Source organism: Halichoerus grypus, chromosome 5 (genome assembly GCF_964656455.1).
Source record: "Halichoerus grypus chromosome 5, mHalGry1.hap1.1, whole genome shotgun sequence".
Taxonomy (NCBI): domain Eukaryota; kingdom Metazoa; phylum Chordata; class Mammalia; order Carnivora; family Phocidae; genus Halichoerus; species Halichoerus grypus.
In genome coordinates this window covers 19432441-19450717 of record NC_135716.1, presented here as the reverse complement: position 1 = coordinate 19450717, position 18277 = coordinate 19432441, and the positions used below count along the sequence as shown (strand labels likewise).

Genomic DNA, 18277 nt, shown 5'->3' with positions numbered 1-18277 from the left:
TATTTGCATCCATTAATAGTAACAGTTTTACACACTAAATTTCAAAATACTGTAGCTTTTTTAATTTGAAAGGATTTGGCATAGAAAGCTTTCTCAAACTATGAAATCATCAGCAGGAAGAGGTGAGTCTAGGTGGCAGATTTCCAGTAAAGGATCATAATGAACATACACCATTACACAATAAGTTGGCCTTTATTCAAAATAAGAATTACATAATCCATATTACTGAAGAAAAGGGATGAAATATGCTGTTTAAGACTTGTCTTTGTGCTAATACTTAACATCTGTTTGCCAGGGTGGTCCAGGACTCCGAGGACCAAAGGGCCAACGAGGTGAACAGGGTCCAAAGGTAATGTTCTCTCTGTCTCTCTGTATCTCTGTCTCTCTCATAATTAGCAATAATATAATTTTGAAGTTCAGTACTGTTTACCCTTTGCAATCTAGAACCCTTTATGTTTTTGTGGAAAGTTGTGTCTAAGTCTTTTCCTTTAAAGACTTCTGTTTTTTCATAAAAATATTTAAGAGCTTAGTGAAAGAAAGGTTGGTTTCCAGGTCAAAAATAGAATGTCAGTGTTCTGAGTGGTTTAGTTTCAAAGGTAGTATTCTTTTGTGTATATTCTTCTCTTTCTCGACCTACAACAAAGTAAGGAGAAAACTGAATCACAACTAGGCAGCATTCCCTCCCAGGTAATTTCTCAAGTTTTAGAGTCCTACTCCCTCCCCACTACGTATAATCAAACACGCAGCTCTGTTTTCCTTTCTCCCTGCCCAGGGCCACCACGTGTGCTGGTGTAGGCCATGCGCTGCACAAAAGCACCAGCTGAGACGACCAAGCCCTGCCAAGCCGTGTCCAGGCACACGTTTTCCTACTTTGCACAAAGGCACCCTAAGGGATGGGCAGAAGCCCAGCCACTAATTGAATTCAGGCCTCACCATCTTCTATCTGGCTTTTGGCAAATCTTCTAACTGGTCTGCTGGCTCCAGTGATTTTGATTTTCTGATGGATTCTTCACATCTGCCCCCAGATTTATTTCTTTAAAGTTATGCTGGGTTGTATCATACTTTTAAATCTGTAGTCATATGCTATTGCCTTGAGAATACAATTCACCTTCCTTGGCGTGGCATTCAAGGCTCTCTATAATTAGACTCCCCTTTTCATTTGTACCTGTTGCCCCACATGATCTCCTCTCCACCCACCTTGCAGTCTTGACTTACTGCTTCAATATGGTCACTTACTCAATTTGCATGGTATTTTTTCATGGGGAAGAGAACACTGCAAAAATTTTTACTGTAAAACTGGAAGCAAGTGCAGCAAGGTAGGAGCTAATATTGGGGGGGTAAATGAAAGAAGACTGAAGATAATGAGGCACTAGCCAACCCAAAATATGACATATCTCCTTTTTTGTTTGTTTAATTTTCTGATATTGTGACACATATCTTAGGCATAGACTTGATGTTTCTTACCTGGCTCTCTGTCTTATGGTCCTACAAGGAAGGCCAGTGATTTTAAAGCTTCTTCTCAGACAGCAATACACTGGTCTTCCTCAGTTCCACCTCAAGGCAGTCCCAGGAGCTCCTGCAGATTCTGGCTTCCTCCTCCCATTGGGATCCCAGCAGGATCCCATTGTTTTTCCAACATTCTCACTGGATGATGATTCTGATCATGAAGACTTATTAGGAGCTCAAAGATGTTTGATGATCCCAGCATTGACCCCTTACCTCTGATAATCATTTTCCACAGGACCACTACTGAGGTGGTTATTTTTACATGATGATTTTAATGAATCACAGATATAAGTATGAAGTGGCTTTAGGAAAATGTCTTGTTAGACAGATGATCCTTACATGTCCACCAATGCCATAGTGTAGGAACAGATAAAGTATACCTTCCATATGGAAAGCCCCATGCTGTATTATTTTCCATTTTGTGGGTCCATATTTTAATTGCAGCAAACAGATAATAAGAATTTAGAAGCTTAAAGCAGCCATGATGCTGGGCTCTCGGTCATTTTTGTCTCATACTGTATAGAATAAAATGAGACCACATAGTTTCTGCTCTTCTGCTCCATTCTCAGTTCCTCAATAATATTTAATTGATATATGATTAAATGATTATAAGCATTAACCAATATTTGTCAATTACCGGCTTGTTTCTTCCATCATATTTTTTAAATCTACCTCTATCTCCCCTCCTCCTACACTATGTCTCTTGTAAGAATAGATTTCATTTGTTTTCTGCATCCTCAGTTCCAAGTGTTTTTTTTTTTTTTTTGGTACATAAATATTCATAGTATCTTTACTTACAATAGCAAAAAACTGGAAATGATTCAAATGTTCATTAATAGGTGAAAAAATTTTCTATATATCCATGCAGTGGAGTACCACTCAGCAATCAAAAGGAACATACTATGGAAACATGCAACAAAATGTATGAACCTCAATACCACTCTGACACATGAAAGAATCATGAACCAATGAAGTTCATAGTATATAATTCCATTTATATACAACCAGAATCATACTTAGCCTGCATATGACTTCTGTTCCTATAAGAATCCTGTAAAATTGCTCTTATTAAGGTCCTCGATTACCTCCTTGTTATCAAATCCACAGGCTATGGCTTAATTCCTATCTTACTTGAGATCTCTACAGCATTTGATATGGTTGGACACCTTTTTATTAGAAATCCTCCCCACCCCTTGGCCTTTCCTACACTGCTCAGGCTTCTCTTTTTCTCCCTTCTACCTGCTTTTCATCTCATCTTTATCAGTTTCTTCTGTTCTCAACAGTCTCCTTAAGAACCTCACCCACAAACACATCTTAAGCTACTCCAAAATCCATCTCAGCTCAGACATCTCTCGATCTCCAGACTGTTGGACATGTCCACATGGTTATCCCCATGAACCTGAAACTTAACTGACTACGCTCATAATCTGTCCCCACTTTTTCTTCTGTATTGCTTGTCCCAAGTAATGGATTCGTCAGTCTTGCATTTAACATGATATCCAGGTGTTGGAAGTCTTAACTTATACTAGTTTTCACTGGAGTCCCAGAATGAGAGAAGGGCAAGAAGAAGAGGTTGAGGATGTAGTTTTTCTAGAACTAAGATTACAGAGGTGATAGACCAAGGTTCAAACTATGGAAATAAGAGCTGCTAATGTGACAGGAGTGCCTGATCCTGAGAAGAAAGAAAATCAAGTAATATTACACTGAGGGCAGGTCATTAGGCAGACACGGAAGACAGAGGAATGGTGGGGTCAAGATGAGGAAGCAAACAGGGACTGGGGGCAAAGACTTCAGTAATGCAGGAGTGCCCCCAAGATGGGTGGCTGACAGGGGTGGAGGTGGAGAGAATGTAGTTCAACTGGATGGTATGAACCTACATGCCACAGACCAGGAGGGTGGTCTTGAAGTATTTCTGTATTTTGGATTTGTTATGGAATGTGGGGGGTCTAGTTACGTAGTTGGCATAGCCTTCTTATTTATGGAAGAAAAAAATTAAAGTTGCAGCAACCGCCATGTGTTTACTCTTTTGGTTTACTGATGACATCTTGTCTGGGAGGCATGTTGTCTTGCTCTATCCTATCAGCGCTTTGTGTCTTAGGAACATTCCATAAGGAAATAAATTATAAGTGCTCTAAGCAGAAATATCTTTTGAGTACCGAGAATCTAACTTACCTCTGGAATGATTTTCTTCTCTTGTGTTCCAGGGACCAGAGGGCCCTCGAGGTGACACAGGCCCTCCAGGACCCCAGGGTCCCCCTGGACCCCAAGGACCAAGTGGTCTGTCCATTCAAGGAATGCCTGTGAGTAGTGTGTAAACATTTGGGTGGATTTTATAGTGATCACCTTTTCATGAGTTATAAAGAGTGCACTTTTGTCTTCTCTGCTCTTTATAATGAGCCTCAGTCCCATCCAACCCCTAAAAATAAGAATTGAGAAATGGAAGTAGTAACTGAGAGTTCATGAGTACATTCATTAGCCAATTTTTTGTTAAGTGATGAGGGTCTTTTGCAAATAGATACATGCACACAGAGTGGGTATATCCGTAAGCAGTTTGTCTAAGGAGAGAAACAGGGCTATGACATGTATTGTCCTTTTTCTTGTTGGACCAAGTCCTTAACAGTTGTAATAAAATCTAGAAAGTAACAAATTCAAGTTGTTCATTATGTATTTGTAGTAATTATGGATATTGATTCATGGAAGCCATTTGTTTATGATTTTTATCTCAGTGGGCATCAAAGGACAGTGCACTCAGTTAGAGTTTTAGATAATAGACAGTGTACTTTTATACAGCCGCTCTGTTTGTAAAAGCTGTTTATATCACGGAAAACAAATTTAATGCCACTCACTGATTGTCATTAATCTTCCTCTAGGGATCAAGATTTCAAGAATAAAACCGATTTCTATTAAATAAAATTAATATTTGAAGCAAACAAGCCTTTTAAGCACATTTTAGCCGTCTTTCTGGGCATATGATTCTATCTCCCTCACTGAGAAATTTTCTGTTCCGGGTTATTTTCACAGTTTAGAAATCATTAGCATTCCAGTTATGCAATTGCTACTACTACTAATAAGCCTTTGGTAAGGTCTTGCTACCTGTCAGATTCTGTTTGCTTTTTCATTCGTTTATCTTTCTAGCCAAAATAAAAGCAAAACTCTAGATAGAGATGAACTTTAAAAATCTAAGCTATCGATAGTATCGTACTGTTCCATGTCTCACGCAGATGTACAGCACGGGCTCAGCCGTATCAGACGGTGTGTTCTGTGTTTAAGCTGTTGTGCCGTATAAATGTTCAGCTCCATAGGAATGCTTACTTACAGGGGGTAGCGTATGTGAGAAGTGAAACATGCCAGGTTTGGATGTTAGCGCGAAAGCAAGTTAATGTTGAAAATGTTAGCGCAGGAAGAGGAGAGAAAGAAAAGACAAAGAATTGACCCTACGTGAATTTAACCCCGAATGCTTTTGGCTATTCAGGGAATGCCGGGTGCTAAAGGAGAAAAAGGAGAGACTGGCCTTCCTGGCCCACAGGTATGAGTTTTACTTTTTAGTCTGCTAAAAAAAAATGCTTTTAGCTTGGGGCCCCTGGGTGGCTCAGTCAGCGAAACGTCCAAGTCTTGATTTCCGCTCAGGTCATGATCTCGGGGTTGTGGGATCGAGGCCCGCATCAGGCTCCATATGGAGCCTGCTTAAGATTCTCTGTCTCCGGGCATCTGGGTGGGTCAGTCGTTGGGCGTCTGCCTTTGGCTCAGGTCATGGTCCCGGGGTCCTGGGATGGAGCTCCACATCGAGTTCCACATCAGGCTCCCTGCTTGGCAGGAAGCCTGCTTCTCCCTCTCCCACTCCCTGTGCTTGTGTTCCTTCTCTCGCTGTGTCTCTCTCTGGCATAAAATAAATAAATAATCTTAAAAAAAAAAAAAAAAAGATTCTCTGTCTCCTTCTCCCTCTGCCCCTCCCCCACCAAATATTCTTAGCTCTAGAGCCTTGCCAAGGTTGGGCGGATGGGTGGCAAGGTGGGGAAGGCTGTAGCTTCTAAAGTCAGCTGTGATTCTAGCAGTAAGTGGTTTCTGTATTAAAGACTGTTAGCCTGTGTCTATTCACTGTAGTAGTCTCTGAGAGTCATACTGATGCTCTGGAGGGGAACATTTCTTTCATATAAATCATTTCTGGATTCTGAATTCACCTTTATGCTATTACGTTTGTTTGGAGGTCTTGATCTATTTCAGGGAAGCTGGGTGGAAAGGCAATTGATTTCCGATTTCCGTGACTCTGACTTTTTTTGGTCTTTGCTCTACCTAGGGTATCCCGGGAAGCATTGGTTCACCAGGACGCGATGGCTCTCCAGGCCAGAGGGTAAGGACCTGCCCAAGGTTGTTAGCACAGGAGATTCCTTACCAAGACATTCTTTGTTTCTGATGGTTTTCTATGGAAGGAAGTCAAACTAGGTGGTTTTTTTCCTTATTATTCCTCCTCTCTGTCTATATTCTGCCTATCCTGTGTCTATTTCCCTTCACTGACATCTTCTATGTCCATTAGTTTCATCAAAACCTGAGAACTTCCATCAAACCTTCCCAAATTAGCAACACCTCTTTCTGAATGTTCCCATAACCAGAATGCAATTTGCACTGAATTGTGTCCACTGGTTTAGCAGATTTTCCAGTTTTTTTTCAATTTTCTAGGCACAAACCTAAAGGAAATCAAGGATCATAGGAGTTGAAATTTAAGTATTATGGCTATGCACAGTGTTCTTCATTTATTTGCTATATGTCAATTATCTAGTCTTTTAACGTGTTCACGTGGACACCAGTGAAAGACATTATAAGGATGGTCAGGACAGGAGTGAGTTAACATCCAGTGTTTGTTTAGTCAACACGTTTTCACTAAACCCAATTTAAAGTTCTTATCCTCAACAAGTTTGTAGCTTAGTGGGAGAATACATAACCAAAGAAGAAACTGTAATGCATTCTATGGATGGGGGCATTTGCGGAGCCCTATGAGGGTATTTACAAAGAATAGAAAACTAAGCCAGACTTGACGGGTTGGGGAAAGCTTCCTGGGTGAGGCACCATCGAGGCTGAGTCTCAAATGAGAGACAAAAATTAGCCAGGTGCATGGGAATAGGAAAGCTATTGCAAGCAGAGAACAGAATCTACAAAGGCGTGGAGATGAAGAGAAGGGGGGCCATTTCCAATATTGCACAGAGTTAGTGTGGCTGGAGAGTAGAGTGCAATGTGTGCATGAGTGGGTGCATATCTGTGTATACACACGTACACACAGTTAGATTTGGAAAGACTGTCAAGAAATGAAGCTGGAGAGGTAAACACAAATTCAAGCAAATCTTTTTTTTTTTTTCCTTAAACTGTCACTGATTTAGGATGTGGGTGGCTCCACAGTTTCCCTCAAAGACTGAATTATGTAGAGTGGCAACCACTCAGATCCAATCCAATGAAGGACAGCACATTTGGCAAGCAATGCTTATTTTTGGAACAAATTACCCACTGGATTAGAAAATGATTGGCTGGAAGACTTACTTCTCCACTCAAACAAGACCTGCCTTTAGCTCAGGGTGGCTATATGGCTCAAGAATAAGGAGATTGTTTTTTTCTATAGAAGCATGGGTGTGGGGCCTTAAATTCCTTCCATGTTCTTTTTTTGTTTTTTCACCAGACTTTCATTTGCTTAAAATCTGTTTAATCTTTGCCCATTAAATGGAACTACTGAATCTGTAAATCATGTCCACGTAACTGCATCTAAAGGAGGCGTTCTTTAAAAGTTAGATTTATGTAGGTTTCTTGTATATGCGGAAGGAGTATCTAGAAGTATTTATATGTTTTGGCAAAGGGCTTAGGCCAAGATCCTGTTTGGTTACACACCTAGATTCTTCTGTGATTCCTGAAGCTCTGAAAATGGCAATTCTAAAGGTTTGGTTCAGTGAATTTACTTGATTTATCTATGCGTGGAGACAAGTCTTGGCAAAGAACTCCCAAATCAAACATATTGGATTGGTGTTTGGATCATTGGGTTTTAGAATACTTTCCTTTAAAAATTCTTTTTTTCCTTTTAAAACCAATATACCAACACAGACTTTTTATAATTATTGTGCTATTCCTTCAAGCATGTTTTCTTTTAGAGAATGAACAATCTTAGACCTGTAATAAAGTGAGGAGATATCTGTATGTGGATTTTATTGTCCTCTCTCCCTCAGTATGGAGGCAAAAAAAACTTTCAGAATGTGTTCGGTTCCTATTTTGAAAAATTCTTGGATGGAAATGGACTTACTTTTAAAAACTGGCTTTCAGAAGATACTCATTCTTTGCAGGGTCATGTTTAAAAAGTATTGTGCAAATTCTGTGACAGTTGTTTTAGAGAAGGACAATAGTATTCCAGTGTAGAGCTTTACGGGGTGCCATTCACACAGAATAAAATATAATGGCGCCCCCTAGAACTGTGTAACATGGAGGCCCTGTTTGAGGGAGCGGCTGCATTGATCTTATTTAATAAGATATTTGTTGAGCACTTACCTTAATTGAGCACATACTGTGTGCCAGGTGCTGTGCTCAGCCTGGAGAGGGTTGTCCATTGCTGCCTCCAGAGAGGAAAGAACCAGAAGAAGAGAGATTTTCAATAGCTAAAGGAGGCAATTCCTAGACCATCAACCTGGAGGACATGAAAGGGTGTGGTGGTATCAGGAACATGACCTGGGCCAGGAAAACAAATGGGTCTTCCTCAGAGACAGCAGAGAAGGAAGGAAAAGTGGATGAAAACGGAGTTGTTTAGGTGGCTCTGCTCTGTTTAGTCAAATATGTGGGGGGTTAAGGAAAGTAAAAGGTCTAAAACAATGAGATAGTTACTGAGCAGGATTGTAAAGTAGGAGGTCCTGAGCCAATATTTATGGGGATCATAGCAGATCCAGGACACGGAGCACCTTGATGGAGAGCCAGGTCTTTCTGGGACAGCAGGTCTCCGTGGTTCGACAGTGGGAGAGAAGTGTTGCTGAGAGTACTAGGGACAAAACTTCATGATTATTCCTCCTCTGCCATAGCCATCTTAAAAGGCAAAGAAAAAAGTAAAAGAAATAACAGTAACAACCACGGTATAGAACAGACACTGGATGATGAGACTTCCCACTGAAATGCCTGAAAAGCCACTTCCAGAAAACGGTCCGGTTAGGCTTGACTGTCCAGGGAATCGGGAAGGCAGAGCTATTTTGTCTTTTCGTCTCATTACCCCCTGAAATCACTTCCTGTTGCCACACCTTCATTGCCCCTGATCCTGAATGAGGAAAGCCCACTCTAGACAGAGGAGGATGTGGTTGGAATAAATCCGTGTGATGGTGTCCAGCCAGTGCCTCTCGGTCCTTGGACTCTCTCAGGAGGTGAGAGCATGAGGCGGGCTGTAAGAGCGGTAGGTTACTCCTTCCTGCTCATCCATCTTTCTTTTTAATCTCTGTCTTCTCTTGTTGACAGGTAAGAACTCCCAGCTCAGAGGGAGCACCACCACCTTGACTGTCGGCTTAGGGAAAGGTTAGCACCTCTTTCCTGGAGCTGGTGTCAATGTTACCCCTTAATTTGGCCTGGAAGGAAGGAGAGCTTAGCAAAAATAAAAAGGAGAAGATTAAACATCTCCTCTTTAAACAGGGAATATATTTTCTGATGTTTTCTGACTTATTCTGGCTTTTCCCATGGGGAATCTGACTCTTCGAGGCAACTCATACTGGGCACTGGGCCTGGGGCCATAAGCACGTCCAGCAAAAGTTGGACTTCTTCACTGAACAGGTCTTGGCCTCCTGCTGGCAAGTGATGGAGCACAGTGCAGGACCACATTTTAAAAGGCAACAAGGGCTAAGAGAGGAGGTCTCAAATGTTCATGCCACAAACAAGAAATGGTCACCATGTGATGGGATGGAGGTGGTAGCTGAGATTATGGTGGCGATCATTTGGCGATATATAAATGTATCAAATCAGCATGTTGGCACCTTAAACTTACACAGGTCCTATGTCAATTATGTCTCAATAAAGCTGAGAAGAAATTGTATATTCAAAAAATAAAAAAAAATTAAGAAGTAAATAGAAATAGAAAGCAACAGCATAAGTCCAGATTCAACAGTTGAGTGTAGTCACCTTCATTCCCAGCCATTCCGGCCAACAGCATTCGGGATTCCTCTTTCTTTTTCACTGTATGTCTTGCCACTTCCCTCTTGTTCTTCCCTCTTCTTTCCTTGGTGTCTGTGACCCCAGGGCCTTCCTGTGATCTTTGAGCTCCTCTGATGAAGGGTGGGTCTGTCAGCCCCGACCCTAGACATCAGATGGTCCTTAGTGAAACTAGGGGGAACAGGCAAGACATGGATGATGAATAGAAGAAGAAAGAACTGAAAAGGGAGGAAAACAAAGAAAACACAACCTCTTTTCCAGTTCTGAGGTTCACTTACGTCCAAGACCTCGAGCTTTCTGTCAAACGCTCCAAATAGAAACTGTAAAAATTATTTTTATTTTCCAATTCTTCATATGGTTAGATAAAAAAGGCAGAGAGACAAGAAATAAAAACGACAAGGAGATAGATCTTTTATGGCTCCTGGAAGATAGTAATTCCTCCATTGTATGGAGGGTATTCATTTTTAAATTCCAAGTAAACTGAATTTGGAATGGTTCCTTTGCCCCAGGTTACTGTTCCCTACATTTTCATGCCATAACCACAGCCTCCCTTTCTCAGCTGTAAAAGATGAAATAGTTAAAAAAAAAAAATCTGCATATGAATTCTGCTGAACTTGCAAGGTTATGAGAAGCAGGATGGGCCAGTGGTGAATATGATAGATTTGGGCTGTTACCCAGGCCTGAGTTTGAACCCTTACCACAATGACATTGGACCAGTTACTTACTATTTCCAAGCCTCACTTTACTCATCTGTGAAGTAGAAAAAATATTTGACTCCGTAGAGTTGCTGTGGGAATTAATTCATATAAAGAATTTCTATATAAAAAATTAATTTTAGCTAGTCTTAGTACACGGTTTTCAATGTAAACCTACTAAGTCAGGACAGTATAATATTTTATAATGCCTGTGCTTGATGTATTAAGATGGCTTAGAAGATTTTAAACTATAAAAAAAAAGAATCTGAAGAAAAAACAAGTGGTTTGTTGCTGTTGTTTAACTTTCTTGGATTCCATGCTGAAAGGACACTTGGAACATGCTTCCTTTTGATGTGGGTTCAATGTATACAAAGACCATTTTTGTGATGAATGTCCCATTTCATCGAAGTGAGTTGGACTTAAAATATCCTTGAGAAATGGAACTTGAGTCAGTTATCTGGATTTAATTCCTGTCATAAATGTTAAGTGATGATGAGAGATTCATCTAAGGAATATTTTGTTAAATACGAAGATTCAAGATAATATCCCCCTTGAGGATATTCCTCATTCAGAAGAGGAAATGTAAAAAGCCAGCACAAAGCTAGTGGAGAGGATGATTTGATTTTCTTTCATGTGAGTCTAGATGGGTTTTTATAAATCAACCACAGTGATGATAGTATATGCAGTTGGAACTTTGCAGCTTATTTGAATGAAAATAGCAGGCATCACTATTACTAATTATTGACTAAGTGCATGTGCTTTACGATGTTATGTTCTATAAACCTCAGAATAACCACAAATGCCAGGCACTGTTAATCCATTTTACAGATGAAGAATCTGAAGCTTAAAAAAATGGAAGCACTTGAACAATGCCATTCAGCTAGGAAGTGTTGGAGCCAGGATTATAATCCATCTCTCTGCCTCCAACACTGAGCTCTTTCTTTCCACAAAATTCTGTCTCATAAAGGTCACTGGGAGATTTTGCTCATGTAGGAAAGTCTTCCATTCGAGATATTTAATTAAACAGGACAGAAGATACCTCGTCTAGAATTTCAGGGCTGGAAGAACCCAGTTTGGGCTACTTTCTTGGTGAAGTCGAAGTTGATAATTCACACCTAGGAATATGTTTCGATTACTTTTCACGTTTATTTGCATGGTGGCACATCTGGGCACACTTGAGAACAGTTCCTTGGGGAATTTGTCATACGTTGTAACCAGTTTGCAGATACTCCTGTGGGAGCATAGGGTGCAGGTGATATCTGCCTTGCACTCCGGTTCCAGGGCCATCCTTCAGGGTCAGGCCAGAGGCTTTATATTTGCAAACCAGCACTTCCTCAACGTAAGGGATCAGGTCGTTTCAAGTTTTGCTGTATTTTTAAACAACCGATTCCCGGGCTTCAACCTCAGAGATTCAAATACACAAGGTCTTGGGTATGACTTTGGAATTTATCGTTCTAAGAAGCTTAATGGTTCTGATAATCAGCTAGGTGTTAGATTCACTGGATGGTACAGTGGGTTAGGCCTATTGTATGTCTAAATAATTGTTTGCACAGAATTTTCCTGCTGTTTCAATTCACCCAAGTCGTCACTTCAGGTTACTAAAACTATGTTTGCATTTCTCTCTATCTATACATTTAAATTATATATGTAATATATGCATATGTGAACATAAGAAGTGTGTTGTGCATATGTATGTAAATATGTGCACATGTTTATATATATATTTATACGCACACATAGGTACTGTGTGTGTGTGTCTGAAAATTCTCCAGGGTGGCTCAACATGGTACCACACATAAGGACTGATCTTGGATATCTAGGCTGGGCCAGTATTTACAGAGTCTGTGGCTTTTTGGGGCCTGGCTCTTAATCTGGTGGTTGGTCTTAATCCTTTGCCTTCCTTCTTATGGCTGACCGCCATGCTGGTATGTCTGCTGGTGCTCACAGCAGTCCGGACCCATGCCACAGGGTAGAAATCATGCAGCAGGAGTTTCTTCAAGTGTTTCTCTAACCCTCACTGCTTGGGTTTGCTTCCTCTAAACAAACTCAGCGGATGCCAGCTATTGACAGATCTCACTATACCTGAGAGTGTGGTGTAAGTCAGAGGACCTTAACCATTGGCATGTTCAGAATCTTAGGGTTAATATCTGTGACTCACCATTCCAGGCTTCAAAAAAGGGCATGGGTGGTGTGTATCAGGATTGAGTCACGAGTTCTGAGTGCTATGGGATAGCCACATAAACATAAATATTCTAACTTCTGACTTTAATTTTAATTACGACATTCTTTGTGGGCACATCGGTTTCAGCCTTTAAATGCCATAGACAGAGAACTTAGAAACTACAAAGTTTTTAAGACCCTACAGGAAATGCCTGCCACCTCAATACATACATATATATATGCGCCACGGCAGGGTAAGGGAAACTGCAAAATGGACATTAAAGAATGGTTAATTAAATGTCTATAAAACAGTACACTTTGCCAGTTTCAGCCATAGGTAAATTTAGTATTCATTCAAATATCAGTGATTTTAAAACAAATGTTAGGGCTGATTTCCCTTTGCTGATAAATCATAGCCAACCATAACTTAGTAACTTACTCATAGCCATCTCTTTTCAAAAACAAATTGTAAAAATCCTTTCAAGTTTTTAGAGCAAAACTTATTTTTGATGTGGGCTGTGGGTGCATGTTAATATTTTGAGGTGGGAATCTCAGAAAAAGAAAAATGCCTGGAGCTATTCATGTTATAAAACATGCCTGTTTGTGGGTGGCTGACTTCAAGCACTTGAAAACTATATTTGTCGGCTTAAGTGAATGTCTACATTATGCTTATCACTTAATCTTCTATTCCCTGCTATTTGTTCTTTGTTGCTTACTTGGGGTTTCCACTTTTTATGAGGGTGCTTAATCCACAACCACATCTTCTCAGATTGGTTAGTTAATATGAAGTGGAAAATTTATAGATATAGAAATGTCCTGGGAAATGAAACACATTTTTAGCTGATAAGGGTTGAAGACCATTCATTCAGTGAGCTTTGATTAAAATTAAGCTGAGGGGCGAGTGGCTCAGTTGTTAAGCGTCTGCCTTCGGCTCAGGTCATGATCCCAGGGTCCTGGGATTGAGCCCCGCATCGGGCTCCCTGCTCCGCGGGAAGCCTGCTTCTCCCTTTCTCACTCCCCCTGCTTGTGTTCCCTCTCTCGCTGTGTCTCTCTCTGTCAAATAAATAAACAAAATCTTTAAAAAAAAAAAAATTAAGCTGAATCACAATGCTAGAATTTGCCATTTATTTCACCTTATAACATGCAGACATTTTACAGAGTTTTTCTTTTCACCAAGTTTATTGCTTTTGTATAAAAACCCGCTGCCCTCGCTCCTCACCCTGAGGTGAAGAGGTGTGAAGGGGGATCTGAGCCCTGGTTAAACGTTGCCTAGCTTGCAAGGATGGGCTATAACATGGGGCCACAGTGGCCCATGAGCAGGGAGACTCATGTGATGGCCCAGTCATCCTGGGTCCCCTGATTTAAACATCTCTCCGGTGAAGCCCTCTCTCCCATCCCATGCCAAGATGAGCTATTCTTCCTACATGTTCTCTTGGAACTCTCTTGTCCATCATCATAGCACTCTGTCATTTTCTTTCGATTATTGGCTTTGCTCAAAACTGGAAACTCCTTGGAAAGACTGTCTTGTTCACCATCAGCTATCCAAATCCTACCAGAATGCACAGTATAGAGTAGCTTTGCAAATACTTTTCTAATGTGACCAATGTGTGTCTTACAACTAAAAATCTTTCAACAGTAAATTTACTCGTGTGATTAAAAAGTTAAAATGTAAAACTCTTTACATGATGAAAAATGTGAAGTTTTTATTTTCTAGGGTTAGGAAGAAACTTTGGGAAAATGGGTTTGATGATGTTTCTAAAATGGTATTAAGAGTAACATCCTTTTAGTTATAACAATGTGGAACAAGTATATTTTAATTTGCAATCAGGGAAACGGGTAACTCACAGTAACCTTAAGCATGCCTTTCTTCTTGTATTTAAATTCAATTAGCCAACACATAGTACATCATTAGTTTCAGATGTAGTGTTCAATAATTTATCAGTTGCGTATAACACCCAATGCTCATCACATCACGTGCCCTCCTCAGTGCCCATCACCCAGATGACCCATTCCTCCACCCACCTCCCTTCCAGCAACCTATGGATGCTGACTGCTAACGATTCAGAATTGGCCCTTCCACAGAGAATTGCCCTTGGAAATGCCACGTTGGCCCCAGTCCATGACTAACTGATATGGGTGAATAAAACCTTACCATAGGTCAACTCTGGGGTGTAACTCACACTCCAGCTCTCTCCGTGGGATAAGCTGATGGCCAGACTTCAGCAAAAGCCAATTCTCATGCCTCTTTCCCTGCCCTCTCCTGCTTCCTTCACTACGTGGCTGGTTTCTCCCAAAAACAGTCCCTCTATAAATCAAAGGCATAACATCCAGGTCTGCTTCTAGGAAACTACCCTTAAGATACTCACTGAAATGAAATTTCAGCTTCTGAGGGTACATGACTCCTGATGCCTTTCCTCTGTGCTCATGGAGGGCTCAGGAGCAAGGACAGATGACATGGCATTTCCTCCCTGCCCTATATATTTCCAGAATGATTATACCCGAGACTAATACTTATTCAGTCAACATGATAATCAGAGCACTTCTTCCAGGAGCCTCAATTTTGTTCAAATTAAACATTTTGTTAGTACCTATTTTGCACCAGCTATGTGCTAGGAAAATATTAGGAATGGAACAAAGAATAAAACATAATTTCTGCCTTCTCAGCTTCTGGTAGGTAGAAGAACACGAAGTGAACAAACATCTTGTCTAGTATCCTCTTTCGGTCACACTAAAGCCCTGGCACCTCCACCAAGTTTAGCTCCTGTTATGTAAGAGCATTTCTCTGTCTTCCCTTCCAGATGAGTCACACGTGGGGTCTAGAAATCAGGTGAACGCAGAACGGTTCACAAGAACATCCTTTAGTGCCCCGTGGAGGAGAGCCCCGACAGATCACGGCTTTATCATCTCCTTCCACGTGATCGGGAGGGGGGTGTACATGCGTTCTTTCCCGCAGACCTTCCTTGGAATAACGCAGTGTTCTCTTAAGAAAATATGCCATGGCTCGCCTCCCTCTGTAAATCAGTTTGCCTCTGGGTTTCGGGGCAGGCCTTGTGCTGCAGTGCTGATTGCCGGGCGTCGTGTTGGCCGTGTGTCGTGTGGGGGCCCACATGGGTGCGTGTGTCCTCCCCATCCACTGCTGGAAGACTTCTAGGGCAGGAAGCCAAAAAATGTCCTTTTTCAAACATCTTCTTAAATTATTGACTATGTACCCAGAGTCCATTTTTTTCTTATGTGAACTTTATTGAGGAAATAATAGATTTTTAAATTCCTTTTGAAAAAATGTTTTTAATTCCTTTTTTTTTTTTTTTAATGGTAAGGTCTCCTAACCTCTTTTGGCCCCAACTTTCCTCACTTACAACATGAAGGGATTGAACTGGAGGAGTTCTCAGGTCCTGTTCATCTCTCACGTGTTCTGATTTTTTATGGCCTCTTCCCAGACATGTTATATTTATTTATTTATTTTATTTTTTTAAAGATTTTATTTATTTATTTGAGAGAGAGAGACTGAGAGATAGAGCACATGAGAGGGGGGAGGGTCAGAGGGAGAAGCAGACTCCCTGCTGAGCAGGGAGCCTGATGCGGGACTCGATCCAGGGACTCCAGGATCATGACCTGAGCCGAAGGCAGTCGCTTAACCAACTGAGCCACCCAGGCGCCCCCAGACATGTTATATTTAAACAACATGCAAAATGATTTCTTTCAGACTATGTCAGCATTAATTTTTGCTGTTTAGTTAGCAAATCCAAGAAAAGGTGTGTGTGTGTGTATGTGTGTGTGTGTGTGTAACTTAATCTATATCAGGGTCTATTACTGCAGTCTTCTGACTTTTTTTTTTTAAGTAAGCTCTATGTCCAACGTGGGGCTTGAACTCATGACCCCAGGATCAAGAGTCACATGCTCTCCTGACTGAGCCAGCTAGGCGCCCCCTGACTTAGTGTATTTTTTTTTTTTAAAGATTTTTTATTTATTTGACAGGGAGAGACACAGCGAGAGAGGGAACACAAGCAGGGGGAGTGGGAGAGGGAGAAGCAGGCTGCCCGCGGAGCAGGGAGCCCGATGTGGGGCTCGATCCCAGGACCCTGGGATCATGACCTGAGCCGAAGACAGACGCTTAACGACTGAGCCACCCAGGCGCCCCTGACTTAGTGTATTTTTGACTGAATATCTGAAATGATAAAACAGAAGTGTTAGTAAAAAAAAACCCAAACAACTAGCTTGTATATTAGTATAGGATAAATGCTATAACAAACCATCCTAAAATCTCAATGGTTTAATGCAGTAAAATAAAATAAAGTCTGTTGTTGGTTCACAACCCGATGCTGTCAACGGGACAGAGAGAGGAGTGGGGAGGTCTAGTCTCTGCTCTATATGGTCATTGAGAAACTTGGGGTCTCTCCATCGTGGGAGACTTTAATCTTCAACACATGGGCTCTGAAGTTGCTACAAAAGGTGAAAAGAAAGTGGAGGATTACCCACAGGAAATTTTCATAAGCCAGAACTGGAACTGGCCCCTTTCCATTGGCCAGAATTCAGCCCTGTGGCTCCAACATGATTGCTGGAACAGGAGGCTAGGAATTTTGCCTCACACTGTGCCAGGGGCAGAAAAGGAAAATCACAAATACTGGTGAGCTCTAGAATTGTCAGCCTTATCTGGTTTTCAGACTTGTCAGTATTACAGTTGGAGAGCATGCAGGAGAGGGCCTTGCTGCCCAGTGCTGTTCCTACACACTTATCCCACCCCCTCTTCATGCCCCCTTATGTTCCTTTCTCCCCATTCACACACCATTTCCTTTCTTCCAGCCTCATCTTTACTCTTTTATTTGACACCCTGAGGTAGGGAGACATAATGTGAATGTGGATGGGGAGCCATAAGAAGATGATTTTCATGGACAAGACAAGTGGAAAAACAGCTCACTGGAAAACTATCATGAGTTTCAGAAAGGGAATTGGGGGAGGCAGCGAGTGAGCAAAGAGGGGTTGGTTTGACTTGGTTTGATTTGGTTTGAGATGGAAGTGGGTTATTCCAAAAAAAAGACAAATCTCAAGACAAAAAGTTCACTTCTCCATGGAGTAGAAGATGATGTTTTGATCCATATTTTACTAACTTCTTATAAAATTCAAATTGAACAACCTCATTCATATTTTTAACTACTTTGGAAAGACCGGCATCCACAATTAAGAACTACAACCATTTAAGAGTAGCTCATTCCGGCTGTTATATTTTTACATATATACCCACATTCAATAATTTAGGAAGATATTTTTCAAAAGAACATAATTTGCTTTCTGCCTTAAACTCTTCCAACGTGGAATGGGAAGCCAACATCTACTCATTTGTAAGCCGGCGGTGACACACTTTGAACAAGCTTGCCCAGCAGTCAAAACTGTATCATTGCAACAGGAAACCCGCCCCCCCCCCCATAGTCTCCTGCAGGCTGCTCCTGAAGAGTTGCAGTTTCAGATCTTGTAGTAATTTGTAATGTAGGTTTCTTTGATAGGTAGTCCTTGCCCCAAACTCTCGCTGACCCCAGGTCATGAAAGACTAACTCATCTTTTTGTCTTTTTGTCTGATTAATTACCAAGACTTCATCTCCTTTTTCATTTGCTATGCTTGGTTTAATGAAAAAAAAAAAAAAAGCACTTTCTGGAAACAAGTTCCTGTTTAGTTTGTAAGTGGCATGTCTTAGACCTAAAATTCTTGTGCTGGACAATTTCATAGAGCCAACAGACACAAAAGTCTTGCCAAGAACAGTTCTCATGAAGCGTTTAAA

At 41.1% G+C, this 18277-nt stretch overlaps 1 protein-coding gene across 4 annotated transcripts in view; it reads left to right on the top strand.

Moving 5' to 3' along the window:
* COL14A1 (collagen type XIV alpha 1 chain) overlaps positions 1–18277 on the top strand; it is a 210344-nt gene that overhangs the window by 156800 nt on the left and 35267 nt on the right. For all 4 annotated transcript variants that reach the window (XM_078072060.1, XM_078072058.1, XM_078072057.1 and 1 more), the window contains 4 exons: positions 296–349; positions 3711–3806; positions 4979–5032; positions 5801–5854. In XM_078072060.1, coding sequence (XP_077928186.1) covers positions 296–349; positions 3711–3806; positions 4979–5032; positions 5801–5854 — 258 coding nt within the window. The remainder of the gene's footprint in view (positions 1–295; positions 350–3710; positions 3807–4978; positions 5033–5800; positions 5855–18277) is intronic.